The sequence below is a fragment of the Anser brachyrhynchus genome (assembly GCF_964034855.1).
Source record: "Anser brachyrhynchus genome assembly, chromosome: 3".
Taxonomy (NCBI): Eukaryota; Metazoa; Chordata; class Aves; order Anseriformes; family Anatidae; genus Anser; species Anser brachyrhynchus.
The window spans coordinates 100,398,543-100,415,623 of NC_137696.1; the positions used below are offsets into that span (position 1 = coordinate 100,398,543).

The window sequence follows — 17,081 nt, forward strand, 5'->3', positions numbered from 1 at the left end:
AAAAAGACGTATGTATGGTAAAGTCCCATGTATCATTACAGCTGTCTGAGCAGAACAAGTGAAAGCAAAACAAAACCAGAAATAACACTTTTCTTGTAACAAATGGGTTTTGAGGAAAAACCTTAATGAGGACAGAAAGCATATTTTGATTTTGACTGTTTTTCTACTAAGAATAATAGGACTTTTGCTAAATAGCTTAATTAATTTCAATGTTAATTCAGCAGGTCTAGTATGAGATAAATCCTTCCTTGGTAGAAGCATTGTCTATTATGTGTGCTGATTTATGGGAGAGAATCAGCTATATGTTAACGATAGCTGCACTGGACTGCAAATGTAGACCAGGACTCACAATATATGAGAAAAGCTCATTTGTACTTAATATACTAGATAAATTGTTCCTGGCTTCTTAGGGTGTGACTGTACTTGCTGTCACACTCCCAAGTTTACTCAAGAACTGTGTGATTTGCTGAGTAGGTGCGAGTCATGTAAGGGAAAACCCGACAGGATGCATTTTATATACCTGTTTTTTTCCTCATAGTCGTGTGTTTTATTAACTTTTTTTGTCCTCCTCCCACCCCCTCACCCCCTTCAAAGGAAAATCTCCCCGAGACTTGAGGCAAATTGTAGGAGTGAGAAAATGTGACCACAAACAATCTGAGCAGTATGAAATTTAACACTGTGATTTTGTTTTAGTGAGAGGAAAATACAAGTTGCTGGCTGTCATAAAATCCTAAGCTAAATCTTAACTGCATGTGTAGCAGTTTTTAAATCTGTTTAATATTTCTTTTTTCTTTCAGTAAAGCTGTTTCTTTCTCCAGTTAATAACAGGTTGTGGGATTAAATCTCAGCTTTTGATATTTACTGGGAAATGTAGTCTAACAGTTTATGAGTCAAAATCTACTTTGAATAAATTATCATTGCAAATTACAGTTTATGAAAGTTGTGACTATAACCCTTAATTACACCATTGGCTATGCACAACTTGAAATCTCACTTGCTGAATAAATTTGTTTTCATTCGGAGTGCATTCCCGACATTTTTAGAGAAGAGTGAATCAAGCCTAACCGACAAAATTTCCTACAGAGTTTATTAAAAAGGTCACCTTCGTTTGCTAAACCTACCTAAAATATAAACATTTCTGGAATTAATAGGATGCTATTTTGGTCTGTTATAAGGGTTTCATATTCAAGGTTACGAAACTATATACTCATAAGTAGGCTCGCAGGAGCTTCCACGTTACGCCATGCCTTCAGCTATCTACATATCCTAAAACTGCTGAAGTTAAAACTGTTTGCTGGGATATTCTGCAAGCTGCAAGGAAAAGAAGCAGTCGATAAGCAAATTAGGTATATTACTGTAAGCTGGGGGGGAGTGTTGGGGGGGGGGTTAAAGCTTTGTCTGGCAACAGAAGGGTTAAGGACTTTTTTGCTATACCCGTTTCAAATTACAATGAGAAGCCTCTTCTTTCCCAGCAGGGTTGTGCTTACATTAGTCTTTAGATCTCTCTTGAAGAGAGCTGTTATATTTGTGCCTGCTAGAGTTGGAAATAACAGTTGAGAAGCTGAAAAGGGTTGAATGGATTTACAGAAGGTTTTTTTTTCAAGTAAATTCATGGCAACACATTAATTTGATTAGTACATGCTTTAGAATTACTTTACACTCAAGCGCTTCAAAAGATGTTAAAGTTATCACCAGGCTGCTGGACAAATATGTGTTACACCACCAAGGTACAGATCAAGACAAATCTGTGACTCAGGATTTTATCTTGGGAAGAGCGCAAGGTGTACGAAGAACTCAGAATAAGAAGGGAAGATAACTCTGGGAACTACAATGTGTCAGAAGAACAGCTCTTGCTAATACAGCTCCCCACCCAAGACCTGGTTATCTAAGGTTTATATAGGAATGCCTAGGTCAGCTGACAAAATACTGGTCTTCTGCTCCATAAATGCAGAAAAAACGATAACAACAGTGGAAAATTGGAAGTCTGAATTTCAGCTTTCTTAGAAATAACTGCAACCTGACACATTCCATAATATTTAAACAGGGTGGGGGGAAAGAAAGCACCAAAGATGTTACGTTTAGAGATGACATTGACATGAAGAATAGGTAAATTTTGTTTTTCAGCCTCTGGGAAAGCAGACCTCATAGGAACTCAAAACAAGTAGGAGAAAAGATTTTTTTTTTCCTTGTTCTTTTTCTTTTCAAAGATGAACCTAACTGCGCTCAAAGCTTTCGTGGGCTTGCTCTGGAATTGCTGGGTTCTGGTGGGTCACGCACAGGGAGGTTTAGGAGACAATCATGTCCATTCGAGTTTTATTTACAGGAGGCTGCGGAACCATGAGAGAAGGGAGATTCAGAGAGAGATTCTCTCTATCCTGGGTCTACCTCACAGACCCAGACCATTTTCACCAGGAAAGCAGGCTTCATCTGCACCCCTCTTCATGCTGGACCTGTATAATGCCATGACAAATGAAGAGGATACTGAGGAGCTGGAGTATTCACTAAAGGGATCCATGGCAGGGGAGAGCAGAGGGATACGGAAAGGATACCCTGCCTCTCCAAATGGATATTCGCGGAGAATACAATTATCTCGCATGACCCCCCTGACCACACAGAATCCTCCCTTAGCCAGCCTGCACGACACCAACTTTCTGAATGATGCTGACATGGTCATGAGCTTTGTCAATTTAGGTAGGTCGAAATTTTTTATTTGTTGTTTCTGCTCTGTTTGACTAACTGTTAGCCTGATCTTGGAGGGCTCAGAGGGGCAAATCGCTCAGCCGGAGCGTAACCTGTTCTGAAAGAGCAGGATTGGGCCCTGGCTGCTGTGCCACTAGCAAAAGAAAAGTTGTACTAATGGTAAAGTAGCTACGTTGTAGGTGGCCATGGAAAAAGATTTTTCTCACTGTTTATATAAAGTCAGTTTCTATAACTCCCCTCTGCTGGCTTCTGTTTTCTTTCTTTCATTGATGTAATGAAAATTCTAGCCTTAGGCCAACTAACTCCTTTTTTTTTTTTTTTTAAATCTCAAAAAATCAAACACTTATGCCTATTGCTCGGTTATTTCCCTCACTGTTTTGTTTAAAGCTCAGACATGAACAAACATCGGTTGTTAATATTTTAAAGCCCAGAATGTTATGAAGAGGGAAAAGTTAATCCATTTATAGGAAAAAAAAAAAAAAAGCTTTCTTAGGTTATTTAGGGCTTTTTTTTTCTGTTTGTAAGAGTCAGATTTTTATTATCTTTTCAGCTGGATGGCTGGATTTTAAATAATCTGTTGCTGTTTCTTTGTTATTTCTATTTAATAACCACAGACTGTGTTTTATTACACTGCCATGGTGCTCAGAGTCTGCAATGGTTCTCATTTTTTGTCATTAATAAATTAAATAACAAATAGAGTATTAAACACCAGAAACATGCAAGCAAGGAATGCTTTTGAAAATTATATCAAGTCAGACACAAAACCTGATAAAACTAAATTATATTGGCTTCTGAGTATAATAAACATGCTTACCAGTTATGTTGTGGTTAAAAAAGCAGTTACAGATTTCTTTAATAGAAGGCAACAGAAATCTCATTAAGAAAACTGCAAATAATTCATGAAATGTACTTACTATTTTTATAAGTATTTTAAATGCTTCAGGACTCATAAAGCTATCTAAAAACCTCTTGTTTGATCTGGATAGCAGGAGATTTAATTGAAAACTTGAAGTTACTCAGTAAGCTCGTACAAAATCTGATAAAACCTTGCTTTCCAGGATAATACATTCTGTAGAAACTTTTTAAACAATGGCACATGTTCTGAAATACCTTCAGATTATCACACATACTCTATATCTTTTATGTCTACCAGGTCTTTAATCCCTGCAAAAGGATTAAAAATGTTTCCAAACACTAAATTCCTCAACAACTCGAATCTCTAGGAAAGTGATACCCTAGAGGTAGTTGGCATAAAAATAAAATTACTTTTCATTAATTATTTGGCAGATTAGGTGGTGTTTAATTCTGAGATCTTTTTTCCTTAAGAGCAACATTTTTCCAAACTCTAAATTCATATGCTTGTTGCTCTTGCTCCAAAATAGCAGATTAGAAGAAAATGAAATCCCTGTTTTCGGAAAATATGTTCCTCATCCTTAAGAAAGAGTTACTTCTTATCTGCATATTTAAGTTATCATTGAACGACTTGATTCACTCAGAATAGCTGGAGTCCATTGAATTTGAATTGGCAATGTTGTAAAGAAAAATGATAAATGCTCTGATCTCTTAAGCATTAGACAAGGCCCTGATCCTGCAAAAATTTCCTCATGTGTCCTTAGAAAAACCCTCCGTAAATATGTCGCAGACCATTTCATCAATGGCACTGATGGCTATTTACATGGGAACTAGCCTTTGATTTCAAGAAACATCTTTGACTGCAGGAGGACTTCTTGCACTGCATGAGTATAAGTCTCTGAAGGGTCAGTGTCAGATATGTGCAGGCCTGAATCTGCTGCGTTTTCCAAGACAAAACTCCTCTCTGTAGGACTACAAGTTTCCACTGCTTTACCTTGACTGGGAAGTTTCTAATATTTTGTCTCATTTTGTTTGGAAGGCAGTGTTGCCTTAAGAAAGTCATTTGGAGAAGTTAAAGTCTATCTTTCATCTTATGTTTCTAAGCTGTGAAAACTGGGGGTGAGATGTGTTATTTTTCTAGTGGTTACGATTAATAGACTCATTTAACTTGCAAAAAAAAAAAAAAAGTAAATACCAGTTTTTGTTTGGCCTCTGTAAAATTAAAATATGCCTCAGCTTTTAGTGAGGCTGAACTCTAATTCACTACAAATTCCCTTCCATACGCATTGGTTATTGTGGTTTATCACATATTCCACCATGTAGCTTGCATAAGAAATATTGATGACTGACATAGATTACCTTCAACATTTTTATTAAACAATCCTATGTTTCGGTATAATTAACATAATAACAAAATAAATCATGGAAACAGGTAACCATTTTATATGATTTATGCCATATAGGATTGTGACAGATGAGGGCATGCTCTTTTAATGTAGAATGGGGAAAATATGCAGTGATAAGCGAATGCTAACACTGTACCTTAAAATCAATAAATGCTGGTGCAGCTCAGTAATAACTCAACTGGTTTTAGATTTGAAGCCTCAGTCGACTTGCATCAAATTAATCTGCTCTGGAAATAGTATTCACCATGTTCATACTTGCACACCATTAATTACATAAAGTGTAATTATAAAGCTTTATTAATCATCTTGATATTTTAAATTGAAACTTTTGTATATAATTGCAGCCAGTTATAATAATTTAAGACAAATATATTTAAACAAGAAATATGTAGCTGAGATGTTTGATAAGAATTATGAAGCATTAGATTGAAAAGACTGAGTAAGATTAAAAAAAGTTTAAAAATATTTTTATATTAAAGATTAAAAATAGGAACTTATATGCTAATTTTGATAAAAATCAACCTGTCAGAGCTGCAAATACCTCATTTTCCAAAGCAAATTTAAAAAATATTCATCAAGGGAACTGCAATTATAAGTCTGTCAAGCAACCAGGGAGAAAAACAAGACTGCATTTACTTCTCCTGAAGTTGAAATTGTAAACACCTGCTCTTTATACTGGAATTTATAGCAGAATTTCCATCTCTTTCTTTCTTGAAAGATACGACAAGACAGAGACTATGCCTTCTCCTGTATTTTGTATAAGACTGTGTGCATTGGCAGCTCTCCATAAATATTGATGATTGTAGCAGAAGAGTTAACTGGGGTTGGTCCAGCAGTCAAAGAATAAATCCTCCACTAAATACACTGGGGTTTTCAAAGATCTGATTATATCACCTACAAGTTCAGGACTTTGTTTTCCTCACTGGGTGTTTTTTATCCTGTTGTTATATTTTATTATATTGTTGCAAATCCCTGACTGTTTAGAGTTCTGGCATCTTCTTTTTGGCTGATCTCCCAAAATGACATGTATAGGATACCCTGTTCCTCAGAGAACAGACAAATAATGCTCATGTAGCTCTACTCACTTTTCTGCTCACTCAAAAATTTAGTTGGGGAAGGACTTTTTTAAGATAAATGTTAGCGTTCCCACTCCTCACCTCTCACCAAAAGAGAGGGATTGTATGAAAAACATACACATGCCTGATACTTGGAGAAACAGCAGCACTTTTAAAAAAAAATACATTCAAGCATTTCAAGGACTGAATTTTCCATTAGCATCATAGTGATCATTAAATCCACTGGACTTAAGTGTTCCTTCTCATTCAATTCAAATGTTCTGTAGTTTCATTTGTTTACAACACATCCGTAAATTTTTCTCAAAACAGATTGCTGCGTTTGCTAAGCAACTCAACTTCTTTCTGCATATTTTCCTGTGAATTGATCTGTACTATATATGATAGGGGATAAGTATATAAAAGTTTTGTGTTTTTCTGTCAAGCTGTTTGTTCTTAGCATCAAAAATTAATTTCAGAGACTCAAATGGGAAGATCACTATAAAATGTGTGCCTTTGACCTACCCATGCTAGTTTAGATAACAATGCCAATATTATGGAGATTTTTAAAGTAATTAATGCACCATTGAACGACACCTTATCTTCTTCACACTCAGTGTGATCCCACAATCTTAATTAAAATAATTAATAATTTAAAATCACACCCGCTGTGATCAGTTCTTAAATCAGACAGGGAAATCCAAGGGAATGTTGCCTATTAGAGGCACAGAAAGCTGTTCATATTTCTTCAGTTTCTCTACCCCAAGGTCATACGCTGCCTTGAAGATTATGTTCTTCTTTAAAACACTGAGCAAATACATAAATTCACAAGATTTACAACCCATTGTGTTCAGCCGAGAATGCTAACATGGTAGAGCACAACTTTTATAGAAATGCTTTAAGAAACCTACAGTATATCAATCCACACTGAATACCTGTACAAACATATTTGCATTACATCTGAGAAAGAAAGGATTGCTAACTGCAATCAGATCTGGAGCGTATATAGTAGCTAGTTTCCTAAATTAAACTAATTCAGTTTCTACAAGCTTCCCCTCACAGCTAACATATCACCAGTGAGGGATATGGAGTGCTAAGCCATAAAATGTCAGGAATTGTGGAAGGGGAGTTGGGTTTGAAGGATACATGCAAAAAGGCCTCAGGATCATTAACTTCTCCCCTCAAAGCTTGAGAATGAGTTCTCTCTCTTTCTTTCTTTTTCTTTCTTTCTTTTCTTTTCTTTTTCTTTCTTTCTTTCTTTCTTTCTTTCTTTCTTTCTTTCTTTCTTTCTTTCTTTCTTTCTTTCTTTCTTTCTTTCTTTCTTTCTTTCTTTCTTTCTTTCTTTCTTTCTTTCTTTCTTTCTTTCTTTCTTTCTCTTTCTCTCTCTCTCTTTCTTCTTTCTTTCTTTCTCTTTCTTTCTTTCTTTCTTTCTTTCTTTCTTTCTTTCTTTCTTTCTTTCTTTCTTTCTTATTCTTTTTCTTTCTTTTTCTTTTCCACTCAATTTCATATGTTGCTGTCTTACTTTTAACCTTACATGAATTTCCTTGGCTATGGTACAGTTTTAGTCTTTAAAATGCAGACTTCTAATGAAAATATTGACACAGCCTTAAGTGAAGTGACAGAAATAGTACTATTATCTTGCTGTGGACAGAGGGATGCTATTACAGAGATAAAATAAAACTTGTTAAATAAAAAATAGACCCCATGTCTTTATTTGTGGAGTTGGACTAATACCAAGAAAAAATGACAGAGTGTTTTTGAAGCTTTTGTAAAGGCAACCCAAAATCAGTAAGATGGTATTTTTCACTCTTTTATTTAAAATTTAAATGAAATTAGATCAAGTGGGTCTGATTTAACCTTCATCCGAAGACCTCACTGGTATCTTGAAATCCTGATTTTTTTCTCCCTTGATAAAATTTTAGTCACCCAATCAGTGAGATGAAATAATTTGTTGTCACATTGGTACCCAATCAGGCATTAGAAATAACTTTTAATATGGAAGCATTTTCTATGCTCAAATTAAATATTAAGATAACTTTTTACAGAACATGTTTTTATTTATTTATTTATTTATTTATTTATAGAACAAAAGGGCTTTACTCACAGGCTTTACTCACTTTATTCCCTAAAAATCCTCACCCAATTCTTACAACTCATTGGGCAGATTTAACCAATATTTGTGTGATGACACACGTTGTTAGGAATTGTTTTTGATTTTAAGCAAGAAATATTCTCCATATTCCTTTTTGGAATTATACTACATTTGTTGTTTTCTATTGAAATATTTTATATTTCCTTTGAAATCTCTCATGTTACATGAACTTTATGAACTATATAGTTCTACCTCAAAATAGGTTTGTGTGCTATCCGTGAATATCATCTACCAAAATAATGTTTTTATAACTGTCAATTATTTTTTTTTGCCAAAGTTAACACTTTAAATCCAAGTAAATTATTCTATCTACCCAGCCAAAAAAATGTCAAGCTCTCCATTAACTGGGGCATAAAACTGTCTGACTTTCCTTGCCGACAGATTTGAAAGAAATTGCAGATAACTGAAGAGAAACTGATTTAGCAGATGGTTAGACGTGCATGGTGAAAAGCTATATATATGCATGCGTATATATAAATATATATTGTTAATAATATTTTTCCCATTGGGAAGAATGGCTGACCCAGTTCCGCTGCTTCTTTAGAAAGCGCTGCTTTCCAGACTAAACACAGACTTTGGGTGGGGTTGTGGGGATTGTATGTATTGTACAGTACATATTTTCCCAGGAAAACACAATCTTGGAGTGACTCTGGCTAGCCATGAAAGAGAAAGAGGGCGGCTTGCAGAGACGCCTCTATGTGGAGGATGTTAGGGGAGGAATTGGCCTGCCATGGACTGGATGGAAATCCTCTTGGTTCTCCTCCTAAACCCCAGTTTATATGCTTAGATAACGGGACAACTTTGGCACATATGTGGTCTCCAACACTTACTGCTTCTGTTATTATTTTCTCTGGATGTTAAATTATGTGAAGAATTTCGCCATGGCTACCTGCCTGCTTACTGCCTGAGTTATGGGGGTAATTACGAGATGGGCAGTTCCTTTCTCTTCTCTTTTTAGCCATGGCAGTTCCTTTCAGCTTGCTTTCACAGGCCCACAGGCTAATAGAGTTCTGCAGAAAATTGATTGATTATAGTCTGATCATGCTAGGTGTCGTCTGGTGTTTCCACATAGCTGAGAATGAACAGTTTATGAAGTGCCAATTGCGGCCTCCAGCTAAAGAAAGGCTCCCCAGGGTTTCAGGAGAGCTCTGGCTGCTACCAGACTTCATAATTATTTCCCACACTTTTCCCCATCCTCTCCTGCTTGTCCTTTCCCTTGTCTCTAGCCCCCTCCGTCTGGGCAGGGTCACTGAACTTTAATTTTATGTCAGTGGCGTTCGGCTGGAGAAGGGATTAAAGGAAGAGAAGCGGTGAGACCGCGCGACAGCACGGGAGATGGAGGAATGAGAAGAAAATGGCAGGGCACAGCGCAGGCTGCAGAGGGAGGAGAGGCCTCTTCTCAGCAGGCAGCGGCCAGTGGGCCTGGGAAAGGTTCGGGGCGGACACGGGGTAGGCTGGGAGACACTGGTGTTGCTGGGGAGCCCCACATGGGGCATGGTATTGCAGCACTGAGGGCACTGCCCAGGCCAATAATGCTAGAGAATCTGGGGGGACAGAAGAGGGGAGTAATGGTAGGAGGAAGAAGGTGCAAACAGAGATACACAGAGAGGAGAAAATGAGATAGAACATGATAAATATGGATAACGAGTAAAAGAAAGAGAAAATGAGTTGGGATTTGGGTCTCTTTTTCCAGCAAGCCTTGCAGGTGAAGGGAGCACTTTTCTTCACAATCCCTTGTGGCAGAGCAACTACCCCAACCTCCCCAGGCAAAAATTTTCATTCCTGCAAAATAAAACGCAGCCCTCCCCACCTCCAGCCTTTGTGCAGGGAGTACACAGACGGGCTACTAAGGTTGGCAGCCATAAATAACGTCGAAGCTAGCTTTTAAAAACCGCAGGTTAAAGGATGAGGGCTGCCATGACGCACACTGAGAGGTTGAGATCAGAGGAGCAGCTAAAAGGGGTCGGGAGAAACAATGAATCCCCTTGTTCTGAGTCATATTTATGAGTGCTCCATTGCACCTAAAGTTCATATTTTATTGGCTAGGCCATGGGGTTTCCCCATTTGCTCATCTCTTAAAATAACACCCCTAGTTAAAATTTCCTATAAAACACAGAAGTGCTACAGCAGGCAGAACTTGTCAACCCTGACAACTACATTATTTAAGTTTGTGGGTGGGGTACACCTAGCAGAAGCTGCTTTGTGTTTGGGACTGGATTATGAACTTGTTTCAATATAAAAAAAATGACTGTAAACTAAGCAGAAAAGGAGAGGTTTTACAGTGTGGCTTCCCACTCTGAAACTTCCCACGATTCTTCAGAGGTGCTCCAAAAGGTGAATCTAAACTTTTAGTTTCCAACTCTTTTTTGAGCAACTGCTCGAGTGCAATAGATTGAGATCGGCCACTATTATATAATTATATAATTCGGTGGCCTGTGTGGTACCTTGCCAGACTGCAGCTTTACTTTGTTCCCATTGTAATGCAGGGCAAATTGAGACAACAGTTATTAATGAGTCAGAGCCTAGAAAGTTAATCAGGGCAGCTAGTGATGGCGAATGATATATACCCATAGCTGACAACTGGTAGCTCTACGGAAGCAAAATTTCACCTAAATCTGTTTTTGGAGAAGAATCAGGAAGAGGCAGGAACTCAAACAGCTGAAATTTCTATTAGGTTTGTTTTCTACCAGCTTAGCAATATTATCCATTCAGACCCCATGAGAACCTGGTTTGTAAAATCCCTCTTGTAGTCTGTACCTATTGAATTAAATTATTGTTGTTCTAATTCTCATAAATTTGACTATAAATTTGACTATAGTTAAATTTATGAAACTTTATTCATTTTCTCTTGAAAAGCTGTGGCCATGATCCAGTACAGTGATAAATTAATGATAATTTGTCTGGGTATAACCATTTAAAATATCCCATGTTTTAAAAATGGAGAGGGAAGTATAGATGGAATATTCACTTACCTCAAAGTAAGTTCAAAAAAAGTGTTGTGTTGGACTTTTACAATATGGATAGCATCAGTTTTGGAGGTAGAGATTTTAAGTTCAGTCCAGGCAAACCTGGGCTGCAGGAGATGAAAGAGCAGGGCTGCTAAATGGTTTGTGAGTCTGATTTTGGAGCAGAAGGTGGGTGGCACCCAATGGCACTGGTGTCTGGAGCCACGGGATTCTAATGGTATGCTTTGCAAAAAAAGTTAGCAGAGAAATCAAAAGCGTGGGTGTGGATAAAACCATATAGTATTGATGTGAAAGAGTATGATTTAAAGAGGACTAAGTGGTAGTGTGGATAATAAAGACCGTGGAGCATGAGCAACCCTAGTGTGCAACACCATGACAGCTGTAGTCTTTGTGGTGATTTATGATGGGACAGCAGGGACATTGCTTTGGGAAGGTCCTTCTGTAAGGATCTTAGGGCTTCTATAAGCCCTGGACAAGAAGACTTTTTACTGTTCTTAAAAGAGACGGTTTTGCAAAATAATGAAAAAGAAAAACAAATACTAGAAATAGAGAACCAAATCTGACATTTCAGACCTGGTATAAAGAACAGCGAGCATGTGATTAGTTTTGCTCTTGTTCCCATAGCGTGGGCTGGTGCCTCTCCGAGGCATGTGTGCATGCGTATCAGTGTGTGTGCATGAGTTTGTGTATGTAATATAGCAAGCATGTAAATCTCTGCAGTTTTAGTCACTGGGATTTTTTCCCCTTTAAATCATAATATTCTTTCCCATCAATACTATGTGGTTTTAGCAGCCCTGACCTTTCAAGCTGCCTGTTTGGGCCAGTGTTTATCAGATGACCGTTTGACCTCCTTGTTAATTGTACTTAATTACATCCTGTCGTAACATTTTGAAATAAGGAGGAGAGTTTATGGATCTGCTCCAAAGAACTGAAGACTAAAACAGCAGAAGAATTTAGTGGTATGAGGTGCTGAGTAATCTCCTAGTTAGGTCAATAAGTGTTGTGCTTTGTCCAATTGATTGCAAAATTCGATCATTAAACTGCTCCATTTTGATCCTCAGTACTTCTCAGAATAAAGTTCCTCAATTTTCGTTGTTCTGAGAAGGGCTTCTCCTCTCTGATTCTCAGCTTGGAGCTTTCTCTAAAGAGATCAGGGAAGGAGTGAGAAGCCTATCAACAGCACTGCAAGGGCTGAAGTTCACATATGATGAGATAAAAGAGATGAGCCTCTGTCACCGCAAGCAATCTCCCTGTGGTTTTCCAAAACTTCAGAGTTCCTTATGCTTCCCTAGAATTGCTAGTTCCCATGAGCTTATTGAGAGTTGTATAATATTTGGTATGAGATTTTCTGTGAGTTGATGATTTATGGGAACATCTAAGGGTTCATTAAAAAGCAGCAATTATCTCCTGTTGTTGCAGAAAAATAAAAATAAAAACAAATCAACACACAGAAACAGATGCAGTTCTAGAAAATGGGTATTCTAAAGACTCAGAAAGCATCTTCAAACACTTCATATTTTGTAATGCTTGTCATATAGTTGATGTCTTTTGAAACACTTGGGATTTACCATATTGCTTGTCTTCTCAGTAAAAATGATATATATATGTGCTTTCTCTATTGTTGTTGTTTCATAGCTCACTTTTCACAAACAGATTATATTGAATTCATTTCCTAAAATGAATGAAGACAAAAAAGAGTGGAAGCTATAAAATAAAAAGACAGGTGGTGTCTATGTTGTATATAAGCATACATACACATACATATCCTTAGCTGATTTAATATTTCATCTCTATTAATGTCAGCAGAACACTGCTGACGAATACCAAGTACAAATTTAGACCCAGGACTTTAAAAAACACAAGGCAAAGGAATATACCTTCATTCTTATTTTATTAAAACACTGATAATTAGACTTACTGGAGAATGAAGTGTCATGAAGAATTAATTGTCTGTGAACTACACATAATTATGGATTTATTGTAAAAGGTCTGTCATTCAGCGTGTGTCACATTCTAGACAAAAAAAGAACAAGCTACTTGGTGCTGTGCTGTGAAGCTGTAGGCTGATACAGTACTGCCCGTGACTCTCACACCACGAAGTGAACGGAATTATTGCAAAAGCTCAAAATCTGTACCAAGACTTTCGGGGAGCAAAGGCTAAACCTGCAGTACAGCTATACACAATTGCATTTACACAGATGAATGTTTTTATATGTTGATTTAAATTACAAGCTTACATGATTAAAAACAAAACACAGACTTTGCTGAATATCATAGTAAGGTAACCAAAAGATCATAATGTTTAAATTCTCTTTGGTGTTATCCTGTAGTAGGTGTAAGTGAAATCATACTATTAAATATGATGAATTTCAAGAATGCTTGATATTTTTGTTCAGAATTTTGGGAGGTACATGCATTGTAACACAATATAATATTCTTTATTAAAGTCATTTAATATTATGTATTTTTTCGGAATAAAATTCTTTGATTCCTTGGCGTGCTGCTTTATTAATATCATTTTATAGTTCTTGAGATGAGTTTCTATTTTAACCACGTGACTCTTCAAAAAGTCGTACTTTTTATCACTTCTTAAGACATGAAATTATTAATCATGTTTAGTGAGGCTGTATATCATAAGGAGACAACATTTTACAAGGAGATATATATATATATAAAGTACACTCTAAATAATATTTTATAATATATATATACATATATATTATTGCCATATATATATAACAATGGAATATCCAGAGACAGTTTATGCTAAGGAGTGAATACCAAGTATTTTAAGTTCATGCCACAGTTCACTGGGTCAGAAAGGAGGGACCGATGCCATTAGGATTAACAATATTTTTCCCCCATTTTGGTTTCCCAGCTGCTGTGTTCCACTTTGTCTATATTTACTTGTATTCATTAGAAAGGCAAAAATACTAGCAAATGTGTATGTACGGAAGAGACCTAATGTTCATCAGGGGACTCGAGTGAAACAGGCACACACATGAGCTGAAAGCTGGGCTCAATGGGGACAGCTCCTGAATAAGTTATGAGAAAAAATCCAGACTGGCTCATCTTGTATTTACATTGCCATTTGCTGCCATACAGGAATGAAGCTTCTTTTATTAACATTATATCACCTTGGTCTGTGAGATTTACTGGGTACTCCATTAAAATTTGCTGGTCCAGCTTGTCTTCAGGCAGGGAGTGCGGTCTCATCAAAATGGGAATGAAAACAAAACTGAAAAGAAGATGCCGTGATGCTTCCAGTTTTGGAGATAGGCAACAGACAGCTCTGAATTACTTTATAAAAAAACTAGGCCTATCATCAAAGATTAGGGCAGTAGTCACAGTAGAACTCTGTGATCACCCAGGGTACTGCTTTTGTAAGTAGTTTGTCAGGAACCAAGTAGATATACCATAAAACATTATGTCTATATATAGATCAGAAATGCAGCCCCAGGTGGAATAACGGTGAGAATGCAAGAAGTATTCAAGTATGTCCATCTGGACGTGGGCCTGGGCAGCCTGCCCTGGGCGTCGCTACTTGAACAGGGAGGTGGACCAGGTCACCTCCACAGGTCCCTGCCAACCTCAGCCTTTCTGGGAGTCTGTCATCACAAAGAAGGCTCTTAGTCTTGTCTTCTACATTGACAGTAATTGTTCCTGCTTTATGATGATGATGATGATGATGATGATTTTATTATTATTAATTATTGTTATATTGTTCTTGTTATTGTTATTTTATTGTAATTTTTGGAAGTGGGTTTATAATCTTACATGGACAATTGCTGAATTAACACTTCTATATGTTCAAAGTGTTGTGCTATTTCTCTCTTCTTTGGAAGTTATCTTGCAGTTGGTTGGTTGGTTGTTTTTAAGTAATTTTGACACTCCTGTATCTTTCTGTCTGCATCTGTCCAAAATAACCTACTGTGAGGGATCACCACATGTCCTTAAGTTACGTATAGCAAATCTGAGTTTTTTGGTTTTTTTTTTCCCCATGGCACAAATATTTTCTGCAAAGACTTTTTTTTTTTTTCCTCTGGCAGTGTAGGCATAATGCTGGATGGCCAGCCCAGAGATCTTTTAGTTGTTCACTAACAGCCAGAGAGTTTCTGTGCTGAAAGAGGGTTGAAATAATCATTAACTTTGGTAAGATTTAATTTAAGCTTCTTTCAGGGAAAAGAAAAAAATAAATAAATAAAAGCAGGTGTTTTTTTCCTTCCCAGTGAGGGCACTTACTCATTACGGGGAATTATTTGTAGATGAAATAATCTCTCCTTGCAATGAATTAATCATAATCTGATTAGACCACCAGAGCTGTAGAGGAGAGGGTGCAGCCTGAGTCAGGGTAACGAGCTGTGATAATCACAGCTAGCTCCCAAATTGGCAGTTAAAACCTGTCCTATGAAATTGCCAGACCTTACCATTTTTACCCACTCTCCTGGCTCTTCATCCTCTTCCCTTTCTCCTTCCCCTTCCTCTTTGTGTATCCTATATAAAATACAGCATATAAAAATAAATTTAAAATTATTATGTGTAATAGACATTCCTTGACTCTGAGTGAGATGATTGTGAGGTTTTCCTTCCTTGACATTATTACAGCTGGACAGATTTTTACTGAATGTTTGGTCAGTGTTAATGGGAATGGGTAGTATTAAAATACTCAGATGCGAGTACAGGCTAAGCAGAAAACAGTGCGTGTCCAGTCATACCCAGTTTGACACGCAGAAACGACTTCCATGGGTGCTCTTATGACAAATTCCACTGTGGGGAATGGCTGGAGCTTATTAGACAACCTCTATGAACGGTAAATGGTGGAGTAGCTTGGCACCGTTGGGTTGGAAGTGAGTAGAGGGTTAACGTGAACAGGAACTAAGAAGATGTGGGAAGATAGAATGTGCTTTAGTGTTTAGCTTTTACTCCCCTGCCAGTTGCCCTATGATGATATATGCCCTTTCACCCTTCTCAGAAGTTATGTTCCATCAGTATACTTTTACAGTGTCAAAACAGTTATAACTTACACCTATTTTCTGACCATTGGATCCCAGAGGTATAACTTTTGTTCCTATTCACTTGCAGCTGAGCCCAAGAGGAATTTCTTTTTTTTTATGTCATTTGTTAACCTTGAGGTTGTGTTGATCTGACATCCTGACTTTCTCACACAGTCAGAAACCTGGGAATAATTGTTAGTTTTCTTTGCGACAATTTGTGATTAGAGAAAAACAAAATCACATATGAGATAAAATAGAAGTCTATTGACAGAAGGTATCAAAATATACTGGTTTTGCCAAAGCCCATGAGAAATAGACATCATTGAAAATACAGAAATAATTAACAACTTCAGTCATGGTAGAGTAAGGATTAGTTAATTTATCTATGCATTAGCTCAGAACTGTGTAATGCAGTGATCTTTTCTCTATCTGTTCCTTTTTTTTTTTTTTTTTTTTTTTTAAGTAAGGATCTGTTTTTCATTGATGAAACTGAACACAACCAAAAATCTAGTGGACATGCATTTTTAGCGTAGGTATTTATGATCAGAATGCCTTTGCAGTACAAAGTGACTTAAAACAATGATGAACCACAGGCTTCTACTTGTTCCATTCAAAACAGCAAACTGCACATGATCCTTTCTTCATCGCCTCCCCCGAACATTTGGTTGTGATGTTTCCCACTCTTGGCACACATCACTATTGACTGCCCAAAATTGGACCCAGCAAGACCTCTTATGTTATTCCTAGAGGCTGCCATCATCTGGACTTTCATCCACTAAATTTATGGAAGATTCAGCTGAGATATATTCTACCACTATTAGTGGAATTAAAAAGGGCATATATGCAGTGTATCGTTTGTTGTGCTTTGTGCTGCAGCTGAATGTCTGAAGTGAAAGTTTTGCATTCAAGAGGTTGAAGGGATGCAGCACATTATACTGTAGAAACTAAGAGAAAAAAAA

General features: G+C 37.1%; 1 protein-coding gene across 3 annotated transcripts in view; it reads left to right on the plus strand.

Annotated features, from left to right (window-relative positions):
- Positions 1 to 1,409: 1,409 nt before the first annotated feature.
- The window catches only part of BMP5 (bone morphogenetic protein 5), a 66,586-nt gene continuing 50,914 nt past the window's right edge, over positions 1,410 to 17,081 (plus strand). The window contains exons 1-2 of one of the 3 annotated variants that reach the window (XM_080586498.1): positions 1,438 to 1,727; positions 2,324 to 2,691. In XM_080586498.1, the coding sequence (XP_080442624.1) occupies positions 2,442 to 2,691 (250 nt within the window). In that variant the 5' untranslated portion in view covers positions 1,438 to 1,727; positions 2,324 to 2,441. Of the gene's footprint in view, positions 2,692 to 17,081 lie in introns of all 3 variants that reach the window. The other 2 variants (XM_080586497.1, XM_080586496.1) reach the window with 2 other exon arrangements.